General features: G+C 45.1%; 1 protein-coding gene across 6 annotated transcripts; it reads right to left on the bottom strand.

Annotated features, from left to right (window-relative positions):
• Positions 1–655: 655 nt before the first annotated feature.
• LOC112253871 (protein Shroom2) lies at positions 656–27,708 on the bottom strand. 6 transcript variants are annotated; one of them, XM_024425932.2, is made up of 11 exons: positions 17,032–17,199; positions 12,993–13,103; positions 12,576–12,593; positions 12,357–12,479; positions 9,363–12,024; positions 9,073–9,152; positions 7,760–8,539; positions 6,414–7,004; positions 4,736–4,907; positions 2,311–2,583; positions 656–2,032 (listed from the first exon to the last, which is right to left on the bottom strand). In XM_024425932.2, exons 2-11 carry the CDS (start codon positions 13,097–13,099, stop codon positions 1,760–1,762), a joined length of 5,079 nt encoding a protein of 1,692 aa, XP_024281700.2. In that variant the 5' UTR covers positions 13,100–13,103; positions 17,032–17,199; the 3' UTR covers positions 656–1,759. The 6 variants fall into 6 exon arrangements, with proteins under 6 accessions (XP_024281700.2, XP_024281698.2, XP_024281699.2 ...); XM_024425930.2 differs by lacking the exons at positions 12,576–12,593; positions 12,993–13,103; positions 17,032–17,199 and adding exons at positions 25,278–25,426; positions 26,916–27,708; XM_024425931.2 differs by lacking the exons at positions 12,576–12,593; positions 12,993–13,103; positions 17,032–17,199 and adding exons at positions 25,278–25,426; positions 26,916–27,708 and having other exon boundaries at positions 9,073–9,149.
• Positions 27,709–27,777: the final 69 nt, after the last annotated feature.

Raw genomic sequence — 27,777 nt, 5'->3', positions numbered from 1 at the left:
TCAGTTACTGGCCCAACGGTCTAACCACTAGACTACCTAACCAATAACAGTATTTGAAAACATTGATTGAATATAATACAGTGGGTTAAACCACATGGTAGACTTTTAGAAAACCTCGACGAATGTCATTAAACAACGTAATCCCCACATCTACATTGACCACCCAAGAAAATCTAGCAATTTGTCTGCCTTGTCTAAAAACTGCCTTTATAAAATCAACTGTGTGGCGTAAATTGCCAGACAAAGCATTCTAGATCGGTAATCAAACACACAGGGTGTGCTGATGAATCAAAAACAAACTGACATCTGACAAACAACACATTACCTCTGTTAGTTCTGACAGGTTAGTAGTGATGAGAGCTACAGATCAGTAGGTAGTCAGTGTGCCGGGCCATCAATCGTCCTGGGTTCATTTTTTATACCACTGTAAACAAGACCGACGCTTCCTCATCTTGTACTACATGAAGTCACAGTCATAACATCTCTGTGAATGATTGACTCTTCAATTGCTATTCACCAGAAAGAGGAACGGGAAGGCGGGGCTAATTAACGGATCCTACATCAGGCCACACTTAAAACCCTGCCATTTCTTGGCTTAGTCATTGTTGTTATGGCCACTGGCCAGTCAGGTAATAAGCTCACAAACACCAAGACCTTCAGTCATACTGTTTATTGTCTTCAAATTGATGTGAGAGTACAATGTATGTATGGTTATACAAAGCATGGACATACAAATCCTTTAGTGTTCACAGTGGCAGACGCCCAGGCACAACGTCAGGTTGGTTCCTGGCTCACCTCTATAACCAGGTTACCTGCTGCCCAGAACTGATTTCAAACCTTTAATTACCTTTTTATACTTTTGGAATTAAAAAAAGACCAGTAACCCATCAATCCCAGCACATGAGTAAGAAATAAACATTGTCAAGGAATACCATACTATTGTACGGGAAGTGGGGCCTGAGAACAAGATTGGTTGAAAACGTACGTATCTGTGCTGTAGCTATTAGTGGTGTGTGTAATATGATGAAAGACAAGTACTGTTTGGGCAAATATGAAAACAACTTTAGACTTCTCAACCAAACCAACACTGTCCCATTGAGGAAAAACCCTATTAATGATCTAATGATAAAACCTATACTTCACAATAAGAATATATCATTTGTATTGTCATTAACTACAACGTAGGTTTATAGGTGAGTTTACCTGAAATGTCAAGTCATCTGTAAATATTTAAAAGGCTACAATAAATTACTAAAATCATCTTTCAAACACACATTATATAAAAACAGACGCTCCGCCTCGTCTTGAGAATCATTTGAGAGCATAGGCCTCATCAACATCCCTGAATCAAACACGTTTAGCAAAGCACGTTTCATCGATCTTAATGAATTTTCTCGAAGGAGCTACTTTAAATCCAGAAACGGGGTGTTTCTTCAGCACAGAAAAACAGCTCCTGTCTGTACTGTGGAACTGAAATGTAACAGGCTTCAAGTCAGTCAGTCAACGACCACAAAGCACACAGAGAATCCTCCATCATATCCAAGTCCAACAGCACCTGAGGCCCTCTAGTGGCCAGTCTGTGTCAGTACACCACATCACCTGTGTGGCCATTGTCAGAAGGAATAGACTAAATGAGACCCCTGGGACATCCCAACTCTGAAGTCACCCTATTGAAGTTGAAAGGTTAAGGTAGGGGTTAAGGTTAGGGTAGGGGTTAAGGTATGGACGTCCCAAGGATCTCGGATTGCATTAGCAATCGTCAGAACAGCAGCCTCTGCTCCAACAATAAACTATCCAGCAGACATTTCAGCTGCTCCTCTCCCAGTTTGATCTTGTCATCCAGCTTGCGCTGCTCGATGATGAGGGCTGACTTCATCTTGACAAAGTGCTGGTAGTCTGCCAGGCTCTCGTGGCTGAGGTGAGCAGCCATGATGCTGTAAACCAGGCGCTCCCGCCGGTCAAGGTTCTCCTTGAGCTCTTTGGCGTCTTCGTGTTGTCTGATCAACAGCTTCCTCTTCTCTGACAGGGTGCGCTGAGAGAGGGAGGGCAGACAGAGTGGGCAGATCAGTAGGAGGGATACTAAAAAAAAAAATGCAGGCAAGCAACTTCCTGATTAATTTACAGTATGAATATGAATACAGTATGAACATGAATATTGTAAGTTGGTAAATGCAAACATCCCTTTAGTCTGGTGTGTAATACCACTATAGCTGTGAGCTAATGAGGATGAGTGTTAACCATCTAATCCTGCCTCACAAGCAGCGTGGGGAGTGAGCAATGTCTTGCCTTAACCTCCACCCTAACCCCTACCTTCTCTTCCGGTGTGGTGTCTTCCTCCAGACTGTTGAGCGCGTTCTCCACCCTGGCCAGTCGGCCGGACAGGGAGAGCAGCAAACTGACCACCTTGTCCAGATCTCCCACGAACATCCTGAACTTGTCCAGCTCGTTGGGCTTGCAGACCCTCTGCACCACGGCCTCCACCTCGTCCCCCAGAGAGTTGTTATCGTGGAGGTCCTCCTGAAGGTTCTCCCTGGCCTCGCGCAGCACCTGCAGCTTCTTACCCAGGCTGTCAATCAGCTCTTGCTGTGGGGAGAAAGACAGGGACGGACGAGGAGATGACATTCAAGAGAGCCATTTCACATACTGGATAGTACTTGAAGCCCCATCAGACCTGCCAACCCTGTCCAACTTAGAGTACCAGAAAATTGGAGATTCAACTTGTGCGCATAGCACAGGCCAAATTGCCTCTTCAACCTCAAGAGGCTGAAGAAATTCGGCTTGTCACAGAAAGCACACAAACTTCTACAGATGCACAATCGAGAGCATCCTGTCGGGCTGTATCACCGCCTAGTATGGCAACTGCTCCGCCCAGAACCGTAAGGCTCTCGAGGGTAGTGAGGTCTGCACAACGCATCACCGGGGGCAAACTACCTGCCCTCCAGGACACCTACACCACCCGATGTCACAGGAAGGCCATAAAGATCATCAAGGACAACAACCACCCGAGCCACTGCCTGTTCACCCCACTATCATCCAGAAGGCAAGGTCAGTACAGGTGCATCAAAGCAGGGACCGAGAGACTGAAAAACAGCTTCTATCTCAAGGCCATCAAACTGTTAAACAGCCACCACTAATATTGAGTGGCTGCTGCCAACATACTGACTCAACTCCAGCCACTTTAATAATGGGAATTGATGTAAAAATGTATCACTAGCCACTTTAAACAATGCCACTTAATATAATATAATGTTTACATACCCTACATTACTCATCTCATATGTATATACTGTACTCTATATCATCTACTGCATATTTATGTAATACATGTATCACTAGCTACTTTAAACTATACCACTTTATGTTTATATACCCTACATTACTCATCTCATATGTATATACTCTACTCGATACCATCTACTGCATCTTGCCTATGCCGCTCAGTACCATCACTCATTCATATATCTTTATGTACATATTATTTATCCCCTTATACACACACACACAAGTGTAAGGTAGTAGTTGTGGAATTGTTAGGTTAGATTACTCGTTGGTTATTACTGCATTGTCGGAACTAGAAGCACATGCATTTCGCTACACTCGCATTAACATCTGCTAACCATGTGTATGTGACAAATAAAATTTGATTTAGTGCCAAGATGTTTATATTTATTTTGATTATACTTTTGTAATGCTCTTTGTGACGTGGATCCTAATTACAGTCTATCAGGTTGCGTGATCCTCGTCATGTTACGTGGAAAATACAACTAATGGGACGCAGTATTACATGTACATCACACTCGCCCAAATGAGACCAGTTATTTTTAGTATTTGCATTTCATTTCTTTCACTAGCAAATGCGAGTGAACTGCTGACACTTTAGAGCCCACTGAATCTGATGTTCACTAACGTTAGCTTGAAACAATTAGTGTTCACCTTCCCACAACACCCGGAGTCGGAAAAGGGATTTGTCCATGTGTTTACGTACAGCTGACAGTCTTCAAACTCAGCATCACAACAAACAGGAGGGGCAGACACCGGGTAGCTACGTCCAATAATGGTGTGTTCATCTGCATGTCTGTTGACGCAAACTCTGTACATGTCTGTGTGTTGCAGCTCGAGAATCGGGATGTTAGATTTACTCAGTGGATTTATTTTTATTCAAATGTATAAAATCAGGCCCTATTCATTTCTGCGTACTTTTAACTTGGATCTCATACACGTGTACATGGACAGGTAATTGCATGGTTGGTAAGCAAAATGCGTGCATGTTGGCAGGTCTGCACTATTCCCAAATCCTGGTCCTGCAGAACAGCAGGTTTTTGTCTCGGCTCATTCAACTAATCAAAGTGATGAAGATCAGTTGAATCGGGTATTACGACGAAATCTGCAGCCCTGTGACTCTCCAGGAGCTGGATTGATGATCAGTGATTGATATGGCATGAAACAGTCAGTAATAATAATATATTTTATTGTCACATACACCAGACAGCTGCAGTGAAATGTGTGGTTTTAGAGCAGGGCTCTTCAATCTTGTTCCTGGACAGCTACTTTCCTGTAGGTTCTCACTCCAACCTTAATCTAGCAGACCTGATTCAACAATTAGCTGGTTGATTAGATGAAATCAGGTTCGTTACAACTGAGGTTGGAGCAAAACCCTACCCGAGGATAGCTCTCCAGGAACTGGGTTGGAGAAACCGGTTTTACAGGGTCAGTATACTACGCTGTGTCTCTGTACCTTCTTGCTGGCCAGGTCGATGTCCAGTTCGTCCTCGGAGTCTTCCTCCAGCTCCTCTTCCTGCATGTCCTTCATCTTGTTGAGCAGCTCAGCCTTGGGGGCAGATGTACTGTAGTAGGTGGAGCTGGTCACCAGGGCCCCTGTGGCAGCAGACATGCCCCCCTCCTCTCTCCTGGAAGGGATGGAGACAGACAGAAAGCAGAGGGTTATTTAACCAATAAGGCCCACGGATGTATGGTATATGGCCAATATACCACACCTAAGGGCTGTTCTTAAGCACAACACGAAGCGGAGTCCCTGGATACAGCCCTTAGCCGTGGTATATTGGCCATATACTCCAGAGGTGCCTTATTGCTATTATAAACCAGTTACCAACATAAATATAAAAGTCGTTTTGCGTCATTATTATCTGATACACACGTCGGGAATTCTGTTTTAGCCAATCAGCATCCAAGGACCCAAACTACTGTGGCAGACCAGGGGGTTTGGTCAAGACATTTACCCAGATCAGACACGGACAGAGAAGGATTAGCTCAATTTCAAGAGTGTTTATTTAAATAATAGATCAAAAAGAAAAGGATAGGTCTCTCCCATGAGACCCTCTCCGGGATAGCATCATCGGGGTTCTGGGTCTGGCTGTATCCTGTCGGGCACAAAACTCAACTCCCTCTTGTTACCTCTGCAACCGTCAACAATAACACGGGAGTCCTTTTTCTTTTTTTTTCTCCCCACCCCCCCCTCCCTCCCTCCCTCCCTTCCCCCCCCACCCCTCCCTCCCTCCCTTCCCTTCCCCCACCCCTCCCTCCCTCCCTCCCTTCCTTCCTTCCCCCTTCCTTTCCTTCCCCCCCCCTCCCTCCCTTCCCTTCCCCCACCCCCTCCCCCCCTTCCCCCACCCCCTCCCTCCCTGTGTGCTGCCCTTCTGGCAGCTTTATGGGCCTCGCACAGCTGGTGAGCAATCCGCCCTTGATTACTCACCAGCTCCAATTAGTCCTGGCCGGAGAGCCCGTCGAGACCTGGCACGTCCAGCAGATGGAGCCATCGCCTCGTGATGTATACTCCATCTGTTACCAGGCCTCGACGAGTCTCCCCGTGGTGGCTGACCTGCTGTACGCCACACTACCCAGTATAGAACTCTGGTTATTAGTACTGTATATTCCCTATGTAGTGCAATACTACTGAGAAGAAAGTAGGCAATAGGATGTCATGTGAAATGCAGGAGGTGACAGCTCAGTATCGACGGGGCCAGAGCAACTCCTACAGTTCTAAAATCTCAGAGAGGTCGGTTCAAATTGTAGGTAAAATGGAAGGTTTGTGCCCCTCTTCCATTGTATTCAGTTGTAGTCTGTGGTTTAATAAAGCGCCAACAGGGGGCATCTGTGTAAAGTGTTTAGAACTGAAATGACCTGTTTTTGTCATGTATACATTTCCCTCTACTCATCCTCTCAATGGAAAGAAATATAAAACACAACACCATAATGTGTTGTTTTTTCAACTCATCTGAACAAACACCTCTGAAGTGGGAGAGGAAGTCAGTCTGATAAAAACGCAATTACAACAAAAATACACAGCACCATGTGTGATTATCTAGATGAGGTTATGACTACCAGTAAATGCTCAGTTAATTTGTTCATAAATGTTATAATTCTGCACTGCCAGATCCCATTCCCAGTCAGCTCACCTGTCATCCGTGACCCTGGGCGGCAAACACTGTTTGGGGGAGACTTTCCTCCTCTGGTGCCCCCCATCCAAGATCTGCTCCCCCTGGGGGAAGATCCCCCCCATCAGATCCATGGTGGTCTTCATCTTACTCTGGTCCAAGATGTCCACCAGGGACTTATCCTTGTCCATGATGTCTCTGGCCAGCTCCTCCCTCTTCACATCTTCCTCCGAATTACTCTTCTGAGGCTGCTGGGGATCCATGACGGCAGTACCGGAGGGGCCGTTGGTCTGAGACCGCCCAGGGGACAGGGCCTCTTCTGGGGCTACAGGGAGGGTTGGGTCCCTGGGGGGACTCTGGGGCCCACGGCGTGTGTAGGGGGTGTAGGCACGGAACAGGGAGTAGGGCTGCGGCTCAGGGGAGGGCAGGCTGGTCGGTAAGGGCGGGGGAAAGTCGGGCCCCTCTGAAACTCCAGGGGCCCCATTTCTCTCGCTGTGCAGCAGGTACTGGCGGCTCTCCCTCTCGGTGGTGCTCTCAGCATGGACGATCTTCACAGGGACCTTCTTCCCTACACTGCTCATCTCCATCACAGTGTTGGTCCTGTTCTCTGGCCTGTAGAGACAACAGTAACTAGTCTTATAATACATTGGATAACTGTAAGTTGAGAAAAATGAGTGATAGATGTTGTCACTTAAAAATGACACAAAAGATTGTTATGAACACATTCTTTAACCTTTAGTCTCCTTTCCAGCTCAGTTTACTGAAACAGAAATAGGATTTTATGTCAGGAGCGAGTGACATCTACCACATCTACCATATACAAGCTTACAGTCCATGTTACTGACTGACAGTGGACAGGTTGAGTCAATGGTAATTAGAGGGACGGAACAGCGCCGTCGACTGAAAGGTCATGCAGTCAGTCAATCATATGACCAAATAAGATGACAGCCTTCTGTCACCAGGCTTAATGTCCTGGCTACTGTAGCGAGAATACTGTGTGTGCCCCAATGCTGAGCAGCTGAAACCAAATCATTGGGAAATGGATCATAGGAAAACCATTCTGCATTCTGGTCTGTGGCACATCACACCATGTAATTCCAAACAATCTACCATAGCCTCCTCTATCAATGTGCCTCTACTATGACAAAGACATGAGACTTCAAATCGCGCTGCCTCGCGCTACAGAATCAGGAGAGAGGCCCCTGCAACTAGGGGCCATTCTGGCTCAGACAAGGCTTACTTACTGTAAGTAAAGCAACACAGGACAGGGCAACAATCCCCAGTTTGTTACGTAAGGCTGTACAGTAGTTTGAGGGGGAGCTGAGGAGACGGGCATAAGAACGCCAGTTAAGCTGCTTAGCGCTTACCTGCTCTGGGTTTCATCCTGCACAGACACAGAGACAGGGGGCTGGTCCGTCAACCTCTGTGGAGCAAACTGAGGAGAGGGAGAACTAGTCCCACCTGAGGAGGGAACCGTCAGACTGGCAGGCTGGTAGGAGAATAAAGGAGAGTGGGGAGAGGGGGAGGGTGGCGGCTCTAGTGTTGAATCAGCTGCTCCCTCCTCCGTGCCCAGTCCAGCGGTTGTCCCAGGGGAGGGAGAGGGGAGCTGGGTGGAGCCCAAGGAGCAGGCTTGGTTTGGGGCAGGATCCAGCTCTGGGCCATGGGAGGAGCAGCTGCTGCTGGATGATGGTTCAGCCTGATGGGTGTAAGGGCCAGGCAGGAATTCCTGGGGAGACAGTCCGTAGGTGGAGGATGTGGCTGGGGGGGGTTCCAGGCCTAGGAGAGGCCACTGTGGCATGATGAGGCCTGTATTCTGGAGCTTGGGAGCCACCGTTGGAGGTGGTAGTGGTTGCTCAGACACAGAGCTGTGGGTGTGGTTGGAAGGGTACGCGGAGCTGTGGGTGTGGTTGGAAGGGTACACAGAGCTGTGGGTGTGGTTGGAAGGGTACGCGGAGAGGTTGTGGCCGGGGTCCGCAGAGTCACATTTGTATCTGTGGTCAGAGGGGTGAGGGAGAGGGAGGGGGGCGGGGGCGGCCACGTCTCTGCTGCTGTGTGGCTCTGTGTCGGTCAGTCTCGGAATAGACTGTTGTGGAGGCTGTGGGAAGTGGTGTAGCTGGGCTGGCTGCTCTTGGCTCTCGCTCGGCCCTCTGGCAAACAGAACAGGAGAGGCGAATATAAGACAACATACTCACACTAAGCACATATTCAACTGACATGAGGAGCAGAGGTCTTTCTGAATTGATTTATTCACAAATTCAGCACTTACTGTACAATAAAATAAAATAAATTAAAAGATCGACTAATCTCTGTAATAACGCCCAGGGTGCAGCGAGTGTGTTTACAACCTGAGACCGGAGTTGAATGTGATAGCCTGAAACAGGATTGGTTTACACTTTTACCTGCAGCTTTACCTGGTGGTTTTGCAGGGAAGTTCCCTCCAAAACCCTGATCACCTGATAACTACACCTGGGCTGAACTGGCATGCTCCCCACTCTCCCTAACTCAAACTGATATTGCTATTATACTGTAGCACACACACTCATGTACATGTGAGTATATGTTACTGCACCATCAACAGATAACGATCACCTTGAAATGTGTTCCAACAATAGGCGGATAGGTTGTAACTGATCTGAGATCAGAAACTAGAGTCGAGAAGAGAATCATGTGGAATGCTCACCTGGTGGTGTAACTGCCTCCTTGCTGGTCCTGTCTATGGTCCAGAATTTCAACAGTCTCTCTCCATGGCACAGGGATCTTCTAAAAAGAAAATGAAGAATACACTGAATTGCCATAATATAACCTTCTGCTAAAACAGCACTCTGGCCAGCTGGTTTAATGTTTAGACAATACCACGTGGACTTTTATATCTTTAAACAAACTCATGCATGTCTGTGCTGACGCAAAAAGGAAGACATGCAGATCACTTCACTACCGCTACACTAAGAATCACTCGATGGAAACCCTCACCTGTGTGTAGAAGTCTTGTGAGGGAGACGATCTGGACCTCTCATGGACACAGACAGGTGTCTCCTCTGTTCCCTGGTCCAGGATGTCATCAGCAGAGTGGTACCTCCCCTGGGTCTTTGTGTCTGAAGCCTTCCTCTGCATATTCCAGGTGACCTGGTACTCGGTGAAGGTCCCCAGCCTCTGCTGCTCCAGTAGGGCCTGTCTGCCTGCGGGGCTGAGGGGATCTGGGTGTTTCTCCTGAGTTTCTCCTGAGTGGGCTCTCCCTCTGGCCTTGCCCTCTCCGTGCTCCAAAGTGCTGGAGGTGGTGCTGGAGCTCTGCTGGCCTGACTTGTGGATGGTTGAGATGGGTCTGCAGAAGGCAGGTTTAGCAGCCATTTCAAAGATCTCCCGTCGATCTACAAACGGCTGTGCTGTTCCAACGGGACGTTCTCCCTCACCCTCCACTCCCAGCTTGTTGATCTTGTCTGGCTCGGAGAACGAGTGGACCCTCTTATTCAGAGGGAAACGCTTGCGGCTGCCAATGCGGGAGACTATGTGTGAGTTGGGTTTGGTTAACTGAGCCTCCGACCCTGACCCGGGAGGTTCTAGGTCTCTCCTCCTAAAGGACGTGGCCTGGAGGACCCTAGCCTGAGCCTCCTTGAGGTGGTCCTTGTAGGAGGAGGAAAAGGAGCCATCGGAGGAGGTGGACTTCCACCCCCCTGGGTCTGCCTCCTCCTCTGGCTCCTCAGTCTCCCTGGGGCAGGTCAGGGTGGCAGCGCTCCGGCTTTTCTGCAGCTGGGCCCTCTTTAGCTGGATCTCATTGCGGAGGGTGGTGGCGTATCGGTCGCTGCGTCTCGCCAGTTTGCCCGTTGCCGTGTTGTTTGTTAAAGCCTCCTGTATGGTGTGGTTGGTGTCTCCCGCGCCGTTGGATGGTGGCAGTGGTGCCGTAGCAGAGTGAATCTTCTCCACCAGGATCCTACTCTCCTGGGCTAGAGAATGAAGCATTGGGGTCCTACTCTCCTGGGCTAGAGAATGAAGCATTGGGCTCCTACTCTCCTGGGCTAGAGAATGAAGCATTGGGCTCCTACTCTCCTGGGCTAGAGATTGAAGCATTGGGCTCCTACTCTCCTGGGCTAGAGATTGAAGCATTGGGCTCCTAATCTCCTGGGCTAGGCTTCTACTGCCCTGAGCCAGACTGTGGAGCATGGGTGTCTTTTGAGAAAAGATCTTATGGTTCTCCTGAGAGACCCACGGGTCTTCTCTCAGCGGTGCCGCCTTGTGGTCCTTGGGCGGACTGGGAGAGTAAGAGCTTCTAAGCTGGGCCTCTGAAGGTCTCTGGCCCTCACTCCTCCTCTCCCTCTCCTCAGTGGTAGGTTTACCAGATGAGGAATTGGAGGCTGTGTGTTCGTAAAGCAGAACGTTGGCCGCTTTGACATTTCCGTTCCGCTCCTTGCTGTTGGCGTAAGGCGGCTGAGGATGATACTTGACCTTGTTGGTCTTGTGGGAGGAACTTGTGGAGCCCCTGTCATTTGAGCCCTTAGCTAGCTCCATGTCAGCCATCCAGACCTCTGATTTGCTCGGTCTAACACGAGTCTCTGGCTGGCCTGGCTGCTTGGTTGTGATGCAGTAGTACCTGATGTGTCCTCCGCCGTCATAGTTCTGGTCGATGGTCGAGGTGGACAGGGATGTGGTGGAGGACCTCACGTGGTTCCTACTGTTACTCCGGTTGGTAGGGAGCTCCTGGAGGCTGTGGTAGTAGCTTCCGACGCTCTGCGGCTTCGGTGGATGTGGGGCGGATCTGGTCTGCAGGTAGAAAGTGCTTTCGTCGCTGTACTGCCGCTGGTGGTTGGGCAGGCAAGTGAAGGGAGACTGACTCTGTCTCACGTCTTGGCTAGACAGCGAGAACAGTTTGTTTGGGTTGCTGAGCTGGTTGTGGTTGTAGTCAGGTGCTCCTGCAGCTATGTTTGGGTGGAGGAAGTCTTTCTTGTGAGGTGGAGGGTTGTAACTGCACCTGGGGTCTGGCCCATTCTCATTGTGAGAGATATGGTTGCCCCGGGCTCTGTAGCTGCTGTTCTCTAGGGCCTGTGGTGGAGCTCCAGGCCCCTCTGTGTAGGCAGGGTACACCTTGGTGGCAGCAAAGCTGTCATTGCGCAGGGGAGGAGGTGGAGGAGAGGGGGGGGCTGCTACCTTCCTCCTCTCTGGGACGTGCCACACAGGGCCTGTGTGTGATCTGCCAGAGCCTGAGCTGGAGTAGCGGGAGCCAGGCTGCTCCTCTGGGACTATCCTGGGGCTCTCGGAGCCTCCGTCCCCCTGGGGCAGCTGGAGGTACCGGCTGTGGCGCTGCTCACCCTGCCTTCCGACCTCACTGGTCTGAGTCTGGACCCCCTTATAGAACACGCTGCCCTCAGTCGCCGCAGTGTTGGTGAGGGCCAGAGCAGGCTCCGAGGGAGGGCTGGTAGAGGACAGGCAGCTGAAGGCTGATTCGCTCTTCCCACCAGACACTCCACCCCCAGAGAGAGGCTCAGCGCTGTGGTGGTACCTGCTGGGGGAGAGGCATCCTGGTGGGTAGGGGTGTGAGGGACGCTCTACTCTCTCCATATTCCCCACGGAGCTGAACTGGCTAGATAACTGGCGTAGATTCGAGTCGTGGTCCGCGCAGCTGGAAAGGTCTTTTGTGGATGCACTTGAAATCAATACAAGGAATTGTGTTAATAATCTGGTTAGCAGTAGCTAAATTAGATATCTATTAGGTATTATTAACCATTTATTATGCCTTTATTCAGTGTTCTCTTGTTCTTTGATAACTGACCTGCTTGTATATTTTGTATACAATGAGTGGAGATGAGAACCCCATGAGAATAATGGCTGCCCCTACCTCTGAGGAGATGGAGTAACCATAAACTCTCTGAATGTAGCGCAGACACATTCTCTAGGAACTGTGACGACCCTAACGGGCAGTGCCTGAGTAACATTGACACTAGGAGAAGGAGGTCATAGATTCTTCCAGCAGCTCACCTGACTTCATGTTTGACCTGCCACACAGGTGGAGGCTCGTTGTGACTCTCTGTGGGTTCGGGGTGGTCTTCTGTGAACTTGGAGGAGTGCCATGAATGGGGCCGGGAGACTGATTCATTCCTCCTACAGAGAGAAGGTTAAGGAAAGCATGTTATTGAAATGCAACTAATTAAAAATAGAAGGTAAAAGAAAAAAACAATTTTCTCATTTCAGTCTCACCCCTTGAAGCGGTTCTTCCTGATATGCATGTTGGAGAGAGGTAACAAAAATATCTAATTCAGTAAAAAAAAAAAAAAAAAAAAAAAAAAGTAAAATAAACCAATGTAAAATACACTACAAAAAAAATTATCTGATGTGGATTTTTTTTTTAATCCATTGTGTAGAAGATATGAACCAAAATAATGAAATATAGAGCTAGACAGATACAAAGTGAAGCGTCCACTGAACAAATCTGACACATGCACAAGGACCACAGACAACTACAGTACTATACGCCACGTAATGTTGGAAGCAGGATGCAATGTTGTCGATGTCACCCAGAGTGGGATTGGGTTCAAATATTGAAAGTCACAAGGGATCACTGAAGAATTGGTTTGGGATATTTAGTGTACGGAGGAGGTTGCTATTCCACAATACCTCATAGAGCTTCGTAATATCTTGGTGAGAAAGTTCCTGGCCACACGTTTGTCAGTTTCTGATTCTGACGGCGTGGTGGTATGTGAGACAATATCCACCATTTTCATTTTCCTGGGCATGCAGCAGAGGAACACATCAAATGTTGTAAGAATTCCAGGTCACTATCATTTTAGTCATTCAGCAGACACTCTCATTCAGAGCGGCTTACAATAGTGAGCACATACATTTTCATACTGGCCTACCAATTGAGCTACAAAGGACAGAAGATCCTCAGTATACTGTCAGCGACTGACCAACGAGAACAGGGCACCCCCTTCTGGCCAATAAGAGATGTATACTTTATATTCATTGTATGGTATGTAACACAGGTGACAGACCTTCATAATCAGTAGTTCATTAGGTCAAATCTAAGAGGTTCGATGAATCAGTCCTCAAATGCAAGAGGAAACCACCATTGCAGTAGCAATCTATGAGAAATATCTGTTATTTAGAAGAACACTGAGACAGAATAGAAATGACCTTTAACATGGTCTGTCTGGGGGTCATCCCACTGCCATATGGCTGTACGACGACAGAGATCCCTTGAGTGTACCCAGCATGGTGTTGTCGGGGGCTTAGCCTTTTGAATCAGTTAGAAAGATGAGATCAGTGGTTTCCCACTATGTCCAAGCTGGCGTCTGTTCAACACAAACCTGGGTTCAAATATTATTTGAAATATTTCAAATACATTTAGTGTTTGCTTCAGCCTGCCTGGAGTGCTGGGTGGGTGGGATTTGCACTTTTACAGCTATTCCATTGGTTCCATTGCGCCGGGAATGCTCAGTCAAGCCCATATAATGAATGTGAAATTATATTAAATAGTATTTGAACCCAGGTATGGTCAAAAAGGGCATTTTCAGTCCCTTTTCTTCCCCCTGACAAACACCCAGTTGGCACGACCAGAATGTACTAGACAAGACAAACACATTTTGGACTACAGATACTGTATAAGCATAAGGCTAAGAACCACCCACTCAAATCCTTAACCTCTCTGATCTACGATACAAGACTCCTACATTCCATCATGGGGCCAAAGGAATGTGAAGATCCATTTTGATTGGCAGTCAGCCCCACAGGAGCTCATTCTGAAGTGGGCCATCAACATTGGCAATCTTCCAAAAGTTCAGGCACTTGGCTCATGGAGTCAAGCTAATTTATGGGAGGGAGGCTGAGGGCAACCTGAGAAGCTCTCCTCCTCAATAAGAAGAAGCATAAAGCCAGAGAGAGTCACACACACACTAAGACAGACCACGTAGGCACGCACGCACATCGACACACACACCCTCTCCCTTCCTCCTCCAGTCAGTCAGTGGTCCTGAGAGTGGTATGCTGCCCTAGCAGACCCCTACAGAGCTTACAATAGAAATGCAAATGGGTTTCTAGTCAGGAGTCCTTATTGTCAGGGTTACAGCTGAACTGCCACAGCTACCCAGGGGGGACGGGGACGTTGGGGCTAGTTTCAGAAAATCCTCCTCCTGTTTCAGTGAAAACCACATTCGAAAACAAACAGTAGTGAAACTGACCCAATTGGATGTGAATATCTAGGCTATGCGGGCAGCACGTGTGAAAAGTGTAACTTAAACTGTAGGCTTAGATAAAAACGGAATAAATCAAAAGGAAAGCATTGTAAATACACATGGAGGGAATTAGCATTTCAAACTAACAGAAGAGATTTATTGAAACTAAAATGTTAAGTTGCTCAGCATGGAGTTGACACAGCATTGAGAGAGGGAAGTTCAATGAGCTTAATAAGAAGAAATCAAAGAAAACTTACCAAAGAATTATCAATCTTGCTGTGGCATTTCAGATGCACTCTTTTGTTGTCAAGTTCTCTTTCAGCAAATAACAACGTCTCAGAGAGCACTGATAAAGCAGGCTGAAAATGACTGCTCCGCTCCTCAGAGCCTTTCTACGCCGTGCATTCCTTTGAGACACTTCAATGATTGACAAGGCACTTCTACAGACCCTGGTCAGATTTTACAGCTTCTTTGGCAAAGGAGCCATCTGTGCAAAGGAATTCTCCACATCCATAACTTCTGCTGCATCAGTCCAATCACAGAGCTCTCAAACAGAGATTGAGAGCTCTTCTACCCTGCTCTTCACACACACACTGACCGACACTTCATCTTGGTGTGGCTCCAACAAGTGTGTGTTCTCCCAGTGTTGTCGTCAATGGGATATTTCCTAGGAGATTGTGGGGATTTACCTCGGGAGGGGAGGGGCCAGGTTTATTGTCATGCCCAGTGTCCTTGCTGTAGATCAGTCTATGGGGCTTTCTCATTGGCTCACGGCCCATTAACCACTGGAGTGGAGTTGAAAAAGTAAGATTGCTTGCATGGTCAGTCAGCACACACACACACACACACTCGATATCAGTCACGCACGGAATCCTGGCATGAGACAATCAACAGGGTTTCACCTAATTGCAGTTCGCTTGGACATGTAGATTCGTTTTAAACAGTTCCCATTCCAGAGGAATCTGTAAAGCCGATTTGAAGAAGGCATTACAAAAACAGGTCATTGGCAACCAACCATTGCGCACCACACAGTTGGCGTTGCGATGTGCGCTTTATCGTAGTGACGAGACAGAGATCCACTTAATTAACAGAGTCATAGGTCAGCTGACAATGGAGAGAAGAACATAGAAAAACAACTGATCGTACTCTCTCTCGTTAGTGAACACCGCAATGGCCCTGATGGCCGAAAGACAAGGCCAAGATAACTAAACTACTTGACTTCTCTATCCGAATGTATCAGTCATGGTGGAAAACACAGCAACTTGATACAGACGTGAGCGGAGATGATTTAGTCCTGCAGTCAAAGAACAAGCGTCATTGACAGGTACTCTACCATTACATTCCAGAATGGCGAGGGGTTGGCGGTTGATGCATGTAAACCAAACACTGCAAGTCCCTAGACACAAATCGATCCCTGTTTAAAATAACAGCAAACATTTCTAAGAGAAGAGCTATTTTACGACTGGTTCAGATAACCAGTGAAGAACCAGAGACTCTAATAAAGGACTTAGAACTGTTGAATCACCACCTCGCTGGACAGAAGAACCAAACCCAAACAGAATCAGGCAATGTGCCCTGCTATGCCCAGGTCCACTGAGCCCCGCTGCCTGGTGCCTGCTTTTTAAAAATGGGGGCTGAATGAAACAAGCAACACAATAGAAAAAAAGTGCCTGCATAATCACTTCTGGGCTTATCGGCTAACGGCTGGATACAGAGAGGAGACCTCGGCATCAGGCTCCACACCCACGTTACATGCCGTTCTGCTCCTACAGGGTTCAGATACCAGCCTGTAAAATAGTGGTTATAGCATGTGGCAGAGGGACGACGGTGACTCCTCTTTACCCTCATTCTATAAAAGACATCTGGAACAACAAAACTGATGGCCTAATAAGTCCTAACCCAGATCTGATAAAGTCACCCCCAAATATGTCAAGTGTCTGTCTCAGAGTAAATGCTTACTCTAGAGTAGAACAGTTTGTCTTTGTGTGGGAGTGGAGGTAGAGGGGAGGGGAGGCCCTCACTGTCACGTTAATGGTTCAGTGTTAATCCAGGGCTTTGCCTGAGGATGGGAGACTTCCTGCCTGACAAGAGTAAACACTATAGGATCTTCCTCTCCCTCCTCACATGTTTAGGTTGACTATACAATACCCCCTGAAGGACCATTTAACCACACAGCCCAATTCAATTAAAAGTTGAGGAAAAGTTGAAAAGACGTGCCTTTGTTTTATTTTGGCTGTCAGCAACCCCGTTTTCAAATCTGATCACAGAAGAAAACAAAACTAGGTGTGACATGGCCAGAATAAAACAATACAGACAATTGTCATTGTGCAGCAAGATACACCACCAAAAATGACTATTTTTGAAACACTAAGAGTCCTAAAAGATCATCTTTACAGCAGATAAAGGTTCAGTGCCCTCCTTGTCCTGTGAGTCTCACTTCTAGATAACTCTTTACCACTAAAGTGAATAACAGAAAAGCATACCTGAAATGATGTCTTCAGTGAATTCCTACCCTCAATCCAGGCATATTAAGGGAGATACAATAGCAACCAACCACCCCCAGAGCCTGGCTGTCCTCATTTGACTACACTGCCTTCCCAAAGCAGAGCTAATGAAAACAATGAGCTCTAGTGAGACAACCTATCCCAACTAGCAATGTCAACTCACCTAGGCAACATGGAACATTCCACTTTCCAAACCAAGCGGGGGGAAGCTAAATCTACAACACATTTAAAAAAAAATTAAAAAAGGAGAGTTAATACAGTAAAAGACGATCTATCCAGATACTCCAAACTATGGAGTCTACACCAGAAATAAAGCATATTATTTTACACCGGTTCGTATAGGGTTTGCATAAGATTTTTACATTGTTTGCTACTTTGCCCTCTCTCTAAGCTGAGTGAGTCCATGCCTATGGCTTTACAAGTTGTAATAGGATTCAGGCATTAAGACTCCGGAGCCAGTCAGCAGGGACCTTGTATGATGTTATGAGGCACGAGTTTATACTAAATTACTGTAAACATATTTAATTGGATTCAGATTATATTTTTTATAATTTTTATGCAAGTCTATGCCTCAAGTGTGGCCTACTATACTACAACACACAAACAGAAAAAACATGTTTATAAGAACACAAAAATCCCAGAGAGAAATTCGACAACATAGAAAAAAAACATTCCGATTTTCATAGAGCACTGGGAGTTACGTGAATTCACTAGGCTTATATTACATAGAAAAAAGCAACTTTGTCCACTAGATGGCATGTTGTTGTGCCTCATCTACTGATCCCATCTTTTCTGCAGTTGTTTGTTCTGGTTAGCAGCAGGGAGTGTGGAAGACCAGCGCCCGGAGAGATGAAATCACATTAACAGCGGAATACAACACAGAGGTGTGAACGTCTGATTGAGGAAATTCAATACTGGATGCCTAAATAAAAATCAGGATTGATCCATCATTGGCCCCCATTCAAATCCACAGGGGGGGTTCACAAAGAATTCACCTAAGAATACTCTGCATGCCTTCTAGACCAGCATATGGTCATTAGCTAGTTACTGGTGGTGCCAAAGCGCAGCGGGTTGGCAGTTTGGCCATGGTCTATTCACACACACAGTGGTCTTTTCACACACAGGGGCCCTGCCTGTTGAATGGTGACAGTCCCCTACCACCACCAGCTGTCTCGGTCTATCTACATCAGGGACAGTCAACGACACAGCCACAGCCAGGCAGCTAGACCAGCCAGCCAGGAACCTGGAATTCAGACAAAGCCCCTGGGACAGAGCGCTGGTTGGCCCTGGCTCCCCAAACAATGGCCCTAACTGGCCCTCTTTGTGTGATTGACAGGGTGCACTCACATGGAAAATGGTTCCCCTTTTGTTCCGTGGTCCCGTCTCTAATGGTGTCATAGGCTAGCTAGTGTATCACACACGTTTGTGGTCGACTGATAAACTAGAGGACAGCCTCAAATGATGCTATGGTTCTTGAGATGTGCGCAAGTAACATCACTGATTTACGTAAACTGAGGTTTACTTTCAATTGCCAAGTCATTTCAGAAAACCTTGGCATTGAAAGGGTAACATTCCTGAGTGATGAATGAGTCATAATGAGGAAGGGTTTGACCTGTTGTGGGGCAGTCGGAGCTGAAAGTCAATGATCAAGGGTCTGTCAATGGGATTTAAAAGTGTAAGAAGCATACGGGGAACAGAACCGATGGGTGTCTCTGAACAGAGTGATGTCTGATGATGACAGAGAGTCGAGGTAAAGTGGGCTAAAGGTCCTCCATGTTTCGAAACTTGGCATATATCTCGCTCTCTCTGCCCCTACCCTCGCCCCCTACTCCCCAGATCCTCCTCTGTGCCATTCAAGAGTCATTATCTAACCTGAAATAACAACCATGACACACAGAGAGAGAGAAGTCTGGACAATGGGTCCATTGTCTTCCTCAGCCAATGAGAAGGGAGGCCCAGTCAGTCTCTAAAGGACATGCAGCCCCCCTGCCTAAGTCATGACATGGGCAGTATATTTCTGCTGTGTACAACCTAGTTGCATTCCAAATGACACCCTATTCCCTATTTAGTGCACAACTTTTGACCAGAGCCCTATAGGCCCTCGTGAAAAGTATTGCACTATAGAATATGTTGCCATTTGGGATACAGCCCCAGACAGCCAGCCAGAGGAGCATGAGAAAAACCACAACACTGGGGCCGTAAAGGTCTGGCTTTTCTAGTGTAAATATACACTCCAAGGCACTAGATAGTGTTGCATGGTGTACTGAAAGTGCTGTACTTTTTCAATATTAGAACATGAAAAATGGTTTGGTACTAGAATTTGTTATTTTCGGTACTTCTGTCAAATATCAGCGCAGCCAAACCAAACGAGAATGTGCTAGCATACACCCTTAAAAAGACTAGAAAAAAAGCGACAATAGTACTGTTTCTCCATTTTGAGACGGCAGAAATGTGTCATTCATTTGATTGGGGGGAGGGGGGGTCCAAAGAGAGCTTAGTCGTGCAATTTTACATCTAACTATTTTTCTGTGAAATCATTTGCATGAAAACGAGTCATCTCTCTTTGTTGTTATTCAAAGACTTTATTGAAGAATCCCTACAGTTGACCAATCGCCAACGAAGGGGCGTAGACTTCAGCTCTGAACTTGCCTCCAGAAAAAATGTTGTGACCCGAACGGCCTTTAAAAAAAAATTAAAAATAAGAACTTGCCGAAGTCCAAAACATCACAAAATGTCATCATAATACATGCACGAACTCTACCGAACGGTTTCGGCTGTGAAGCATGCGGACGCCTTTATAACGCGAGCCCACCGTGTCTGCTCTATAGCCTGCACTGGGAGTCTGGGCTGTTAGCTCATGTAAGCTCCCCACTCATGATGCATAGAAGTTAACACACTTAAATAATGTGACACGGCATGTTGAAACGGTTAATTACTGATTCACAAAACAATCTCCATACAGGCTACAACACTTTACAATGCAAGAAGAAACCAGTAGCTCCCAGCTTTGACGGATAACTAGCCTTTCTAGCTTACAGCTGAAGCTAACGTCAATTCACTGCTCTCTGGTACTTTGAGGAACCATAATGCAAAATATGCCGATTTCAAAGCAGATTGCCACCAAAACTTAAATGTTTGTGGCATGTGTGTGTGTGAGAGAGAGAGAATAGGGCTCTGATGGCCGCCCCCACTCTTGCCTAATAAATGACGTCATTACTGGTTAAAGAGACTTTTAAAGAGCACTTTAATAAAATAAGTCACTTCTATGCAAATGTTGTTCATCAGCACAATAAATGGAAGGGAAACAGATTGTCATCTGTAAACCCGATGAAATCAGCCATAACAAGCTAAATCTGGATTTGCCCAGTTTATCAAGAGATTTACCATTCAAATAAGTTGTTATGTTGTCAGACAAAGTCAAATTGATTGTAATTATTGTATCATTTATGAATTAATGCATACATGGCCATCTCTGAAAAATTGACAAACATCAAGTGCCATTCTGTGACTTTGGCTAAAATAGCTTGTTTAAAATGTTTTAAAAGTGGTATTGTTTTGGAATTGTTCTGGTATAGAGTATCATGATAGTATAGAGTAGGGTTGTGCCGAGTAGTCGGACAAAATGAGTATCGCAACAGATATGGGAAATGTTCCTGATACAATTATGATCCCAGTATTTTTTGTTATTATCCGTGATCTAATTATATATATATTTGGGTGGCAGCACGCATCTTTCAATTAAGTGCAAGGTGCACGGTGGTCCAAATAACTCAACTGGCTAGTTTGCCGGTCGACCGATTAATCGGAATGGCCGATTAATTGGTATTAATTAGTATTTTTGAACACCGATTTGGCCTTTATTTATCTTTATTTAACTAGGCAAGTCAGTTAAGAACACATTCTTATTTTCAATGACAGCCTAGGAACAGTTAACTGGTTAACTGCCTTGTTCATGGGCAGAACGACAGATTTGTACCTTTTCACCTTACCTTAACCTCGTTTTTGCAACCTTCCGGTTACTAGTCCAACGCTCAAACCACCTGCCTTACATTGCACTCCATGAGGAGCCTGCGTGGCAGGCTGACTACCTGTTACGCGAGGGCAGCAAGAAGCCAAGGTAAGGTGCTAGTTGGCATTACACTTTAAAAAAAAATCAATCTTCACATAATCCCGAGTTAAACTAGTAATATCAACCATGTGTAGTTATCTAGTGTGTCCTGCGTTGCATATAATCGATGCGGTGTCTGTTCATTTCTCATCGAATCACAGCCTACTTCGCCAAATGGGTGATGATTTAGCACGGTCGTTGCACCAAACCTAACCATAAACATCAATGCCTTTCTTAAAATCAATACACAAGTATATATTTTTAAACCTGCATATTTAGTTAATATTGCCTGCTAACATGAATTTCTTATAATTAGAGAAATTGTGTCACTTCTCTTGCGTTCCGTGCAAGCAGTCAGGGTATATGCAGCAGTTTGTGCTGCCTGGCTTGTTGCGAACTGTGTGAAGTCCATTTATTCCTAACAAAGACCGTTATTAATTTGCCAGAATTTTACATAATTATGACATAACATTGAAGGTTGTCCAAAGTACCTGCAATATTTAGACTTAGGGATGCCACCCGTTAGATAAAATACGGAACGGTTCTGTTTTTCACTGAAAGAATAAACGTTTTGTTTTCGAAATGATAGTTTCCAGATTTGACCATATTAATGACCAAAGGCTCGTATTTCTGTGTGTTATTATGTTATAATTAAGTCTATGATAGAGCAGTCTCACTGAGCGATGGTAGGCAGCAGCAGGCTCGTAAGCATTCATTCAAACAGCACTTTCGTGCGTTTGCCAGCAGCTCTTCACAATGCTTCAAGCATTGAGCTGTTTATGACTTCAAGCCTATCAACTCCCGAGATTAGGCTGGTGTAACCGATGTGAAATGGCTAGCTAGTTAGCGGGGTGCGTGCTAATAGCGTTTCAATCTGTGACTTCACTCGCTCTGAGACTTGGAGTAGTTGTTCCCCTTGCTCTGCAAGGGCCGCGGCTTTTGTGGAGCGATGGGTGATGATGCTTCGAGGGTGGTTGTTGTCGATGTGTTCCTGGTTCGAGCCCAGGTAGGTGTGAGGAGAGGGACGGAAGCTATACTGTTACACTGGCAATACTAAAGTGCCTATAAGAACATCCAGTAGTCAAAGGTATATGAAATACAAATGGAAATAGTCCTATAATTCCTATAATAACTACAACCTAAAACTTCTTACCTGGGAATATTGAAGACTCATGTTAAAAGGAACCACCAGCTTTTATATGTTCTCATGTTCTGAGCAAGGACTTTAAACGTTAGCTTTTTTACATGGCACATATTGCACTTTTACTTTCTTCTCCAACACTTTGTTTTTGCATTATTTAAACCAAATTGAACATGTTTCATTATTTAAATGAGGCTAAATTGATTTTATTGATGTATTATATTAAGTTAAAATAAGTGTTCATTCAGTATTGTTGTAATTGTCATTATTACAAATAAATAATTAATTATATTATTTATTTATTTAAAAACTCTATTTAAAAAAAAGACAAAAAAGAAAAGGAAAAAAAAGACTAAAAAAAGACTAAAAAAAGAGAAAAAAAGAAAAGAAAAGAAAAAAGAAAAAAATTGGCCGATTAATCGGTATTGGCTTTTTTTTGGGTCCTCCAATAATCCGTATCGGTGTTGAAAAATCATATTCGTACTTTGATCCTGTTGCTCTGATTGGATAGAGTGAATCTGTATTTCTCCATTCACTCGCTCCACTTCATAATTTCATTTGATCACTTCTCCTCGCATGTTCCGGTCTGATCATTTAGATTGCTGCTGCCTCCTGTTTGCCTGCTACTATGATGAATCAGATGGTCGAGGACATTTGCTAGCCAGCAAGCTATCAATGTGCATAATATCTAACAAGCGGCCGAGGGTTGGAGAAAAAAGATAAACCGCCAATGCGCATTCTCTGACTGAGTGACAGCAAACTTTTCTGCCTGTTGCAAGTTGAGGAAACAGATACACTTGATTGGTCTATAAACGTCCAGGGAGATAAGTAGATGTCAAAATACCTAGGCATATTAAAACACTTCCGTTTTTGCCGATTAACTGTCAATTTACAGATACGATTAGGAATGAGTATGGCCAGGTCGGCACACCACTAGTATCGAGTATTGTGATACTAAGCCTGGTATGGAAGTCAACATTCTGGTGACAACACTACTAGATGTACAGTCTCAGAGGCCTAGACACCTCCACCCATCCTCCCACAGCTTTAAACCGTGTATCTGCTTTTCCTTCTTCACATGTCACCCATCGGTGGTTGTTTAACAGCGTTTGGAGATCAGACAATACATTTTACACTTAAAAGTCATTTAGCAGATGTTCTTATCCAGAGCGACTTACAGTAAGTAAGTCATATCATATTTTGTGTGTACTTGTCCCCCATGGGAATCGAACCCACAACCCTGGCGTTGCAAGTGCCAAGCTCTACCAACTGAGCCACAATGAGATTACACACATCACATCCCACCCCGTGCTCTAAGCCTCCCATTCGCTATTGAGCAGTCTAGTCGTAAATGAACGAAGGAGATATTTGCTGGCATTGACACTTTCACACCTACCAGAGAATGTGTGAGAATGTGTTTTATGAACACGCCACGAAGTTCAGAGCATTCCTTCCCCTATAGGGCGGTCTTCAATGTTCTCTACATTGGCTTTCTCTCACTGTTGTGTGAAGAGGTTAGTTTGCTCACATAATTTAAAAGGCATGTACTGCAACCCTTCCCTGTTGGGTAGATATCATAGATATCTGTAAAAAATGTACCTACACACTTCTTTACTAAGCCTAGTAAATATCACGGATGAAAGAGTGTAAAAAAAGAAAAAGAAAAGTGAAGTTCGTACCTAGTCCTAGTTTAACCATAACAAGCTGTGGCCCTGCCCTTCGTGGTTTAGTAACGATCAGTTAGCATTCCACTCTTCCAGCTCAAACTAAGGTACACTGTACTTTATGACCAAGCAATATTCTATAAATGACATGTGTCTAGTATAATGACAGTCCTGTCTCTGCATGTCAGTGGTTAGAGTTGCACCAATATACAGTCCCTGAGGCCATAAACATTGTCTTCACAAATACAGTACTAGTCAAAAGTTGGTTTGGGCTTAGTGGGACTATCGTTTGTTTTTCAACAGGACAATGACCCAAAACACACCTCCAGGCTGAGTATGGGCTATTTGACTAATTAGGATAATGATGGAGTGCTGCATCAGATGACCTGGCCTCCACAATCACCTGATCTCAACCCAATTGAGATGGTTTGGAATGAGTTGGACCACAGAGTGAAGGAAAAGCAGCCAACAAGGAACTCCTTCAAGACTGTTGGAAAAACATTCCAGGTGAAGCTGGTTGAGAGAATGCCAAGAGTGTGCCAAGCTGTCATCAAGGCAAAGGGTGGCTACTTAGAAGATTCTAAAATATATTGATTTGTTTAACACTTTTTTGGTTACTAAATTATTCCATATGTGTCATTTCATAGTTGAGATGTCTTCACTATTATTCTACAATGTAGAAAATAGTAAAAATAAAGGAAACCCATGGAATGAGTAGGTGTGTCTAAACCTTTGACTGGTACTGTACATAAAATATTCCCACCTGTTAACAATCCCTAACAAAGGGCAATGTGTGACTGTAGCACCAATTACAACTGCAGCCTCGTTGCTTTACGTTTAATCCCAGCAGGTCAAAGTGGGTGAACTGATACACCTCCAGCTGGATCTGAAATTCCCTTTCTGAATGCACCGACTACATTACACAGGACTCCTCGTTTCCAAGATAGTGTCTTTGTGGGTTAAGATTAGCTTGTTTGACACTTTGCAGACACTTGAGTCCAGAGTGAAAGTCATTTGTACAAAAAAACGTTCTTCCTGATATGCCCAACTCTTGTGTGCTGCATTTGGTATTGTGTGCCAGTTTTGGATAAAACAATATATTAATGTAGATCCATCCGTAAGTTTAATGTATACCATTTTAAACACAGGGCACTTCTTCTCGGCACAATGGGAGAGATGGTACACAACAATCACTCTACGATAGTACCCATTGAGACATCCTGTATTCTTATTCAATGTCTGTCATATTCAATTCAATAGAAATGTATTGTGCCTGGGTGTAAGGGCAATTTAGTTGCAGCTCATAGCCCACCTTCTGACGACCAGGGCGAGGGTCTTGTGGGAGCTTTTGACCAGACAGATGGCCTCCTGTCTGGATCCACTGATGGGAACTGTGTTGATGTTGACGATCTCATCTCCCACCTGCAGGCTGACGGTCGCCGCCTTGCTGCCCTCCTCCACCTGAATCACGCAACAGGAATGTTTAATTAAAGGTGTTAATAAGTAGTTTATACATCATTAATAAAACAGCTATAACTTACTGGGGCAAATTGAGATTTTGGGACTGTTAACATTTCTCAAGTGAAGAGTATAAGAAAACAATTGCACACAGATAGTGTTGGCAGGGGAAAAGGGGCCCAGTCAAGGGATGCTGTCTGATAGTTATGTGGATAAAAGAACATGTTAGACTTAATGTCTCATTAGTGAAGTATATTTTAATAACAGCTCACTTTCCATAGTTCATCAGTTTAGAAGAATATCACATTCCATCCACAGACTGTGTTGACAGGACCCTCTCTTCAACCCTGCCATGCTGGCATTGAGTCAACTTCATTAAAAATGGTTCTATCATATCCACCCTTCCAAATCCCCTCTCTCCAGCCCAGTCTCAACCTTCAGAGGGGGACTAGCCTACTACTGACAAGCAAATGGAGCAAGTCACAAAGTTATACGAGATGTATGCTTTTGTAAATTATATCAATCTAACATTAACAGGATGGATTGTTATTTTGTGTAGCTTCTGAAAGTGACGAAGAGCTGGAGAACACAAGCAATATAGCGTAAACCCAATCCTTGTAAGAGTTGGTGGTCAGTGACCATGGATCAGATCAGAGTCCATTGTGTCCATCCTGCACTGGAAGAATTCTACTGTGGCAACCTGAGAGCACAGATTTTTTTTAAATGGAACCATAAGCAACTTGAGAACGGTTGGAGCAGACTTGTTGCACATTCCATCACTTATTCTCTACACATACAGGAGTACAGGAGAGGGGAATGGAAACAGAATGGAGAATAGAAATGGAAATGGATGGAAACAAACTGTTTCCTCATTCTGTTGGAGAGCAGCATTGACTGAGCCAATCCTGGTCAGCCACTGCCAAACACACATTATCTTCACTTCTGCATTCCTAAATGGTTCCTGGTACTGCTGTGATGAGCATGGAAGACAGACAGCAACCCCCTCCTCGGGGCAGAAGTTTAAAGGTGAAAATATGCAACATATCAAATGCATTAAGGTGTGGGAACAGCCCCAACAATTTCTGGACTGAGAAAACATGGGAGTGTTGGATGAAACACACACAGTTAACCAATCAGGAAACTACAGTGATGTTCCAGTGTTTAATCGCCACACAGCCTTATTTTCATATCAGGGGAAACAGGAAAGGTGAAACCAATCCATGACAGTGGAGAAATAATTACATTTAAAATTATTTTTATTTGCATGATTGATCTATGGTACTTGTTATTGTTGTTTATTTGCACATCGGTTGTTAACTAGTGTGGCTAAAGTTAAGTCAATAAGGGTTCTCTGTATTTCTCGTTCTTCATCATAGATAGATAGATAGATAGATAGATAGATAGATAGATAGATAGATAGATAGATAGATAGATAGATAGATAGATAGATAGATAGATAGATAGATAGATAGATAGATAGATAGATAGATACCTTGGTTATGAGCAGTGGTTCTCGGTGCTCCAGACCCCCTCTCAGAGTGAACCCCCAAGGTGCCCCACCAAATAGCAGGACATCCACAAATCTATATTCAACATCACCCTGAATCCCGTCCCCGACACCCGTGAATCTGTCCGCGTCTAGGAAGGCTTTGACTTCTCTGGCTGACATCCTTAACTCGCTTCTGTAGTCGACGACGTCCATAGTGTTGAAGAGGGATGGGAACTCTTGACAATCAGAAGTTCTCGATTAGACCCCCGTTTTATTTCACAAGAGAATGATCAACTAACTAGTCACTATAATTTGCTGTCATATGTGAACACCTGCCATACTCCATACACGATCATGAGTTTAGTTGATAAATAACGACTACCCTCAGCTTGTACAGTTGTAGTTTATCCTGGTAAGACGGCGAATCGATATAATCAATTGTCCTCTTTCTTTCTTTATGTTTTCCATCACAGACATCTTTACCCCGTCACTCACAGTAACCAACGGTGACGGAAAAACATAGGCCTACCCTCCTCTCCAAGTGTGCCTATTCAACAGGCATAAATTGATACCTCACGCATCGTTTTCATCCAGCTGGCTTCTCTTAAGCAGACAACAATTCAAAGTTTTGACTCGTCTGAAAAAGACATGGTTAATGTTTTAGAAAGCAAAAAATATATACTAAACCAAATAGTTTAGGCAAGCCTATTTGAGTAGAACAGGAAAAGAATACGAAGTCAAGTGAAAACCCAGTGTTGAAGGTCTGCACTGGACAGGCACCTGAGACGAGACACCTGCATAGACAGAAATAGTAATGGCGTCTTTTTGTAGGCACTATAATCCGCCATGGTTCGTTCGACAAAGC

The sequence above is a fragment of the Oncorhynchus tshawytscha genome, linkage group LG07 (assembly GCF_018296145.1).
Source record: "Oncorhynchus tshawytscha isolate Ot180627B linkage group LG07, Otsh_v2.0, whole genome shotgun sequence".
NCBI classification, from domain to species: Eukaryota; Metazoa; Chordata; class Actinopteri; order Salmoniformes; family Salmonidae; genus Oncorhynchus; species Oncorhynchus tshawytscha.
This window is presented reverse-complemented; position numbering and strand designations above follow the sequence as displayed.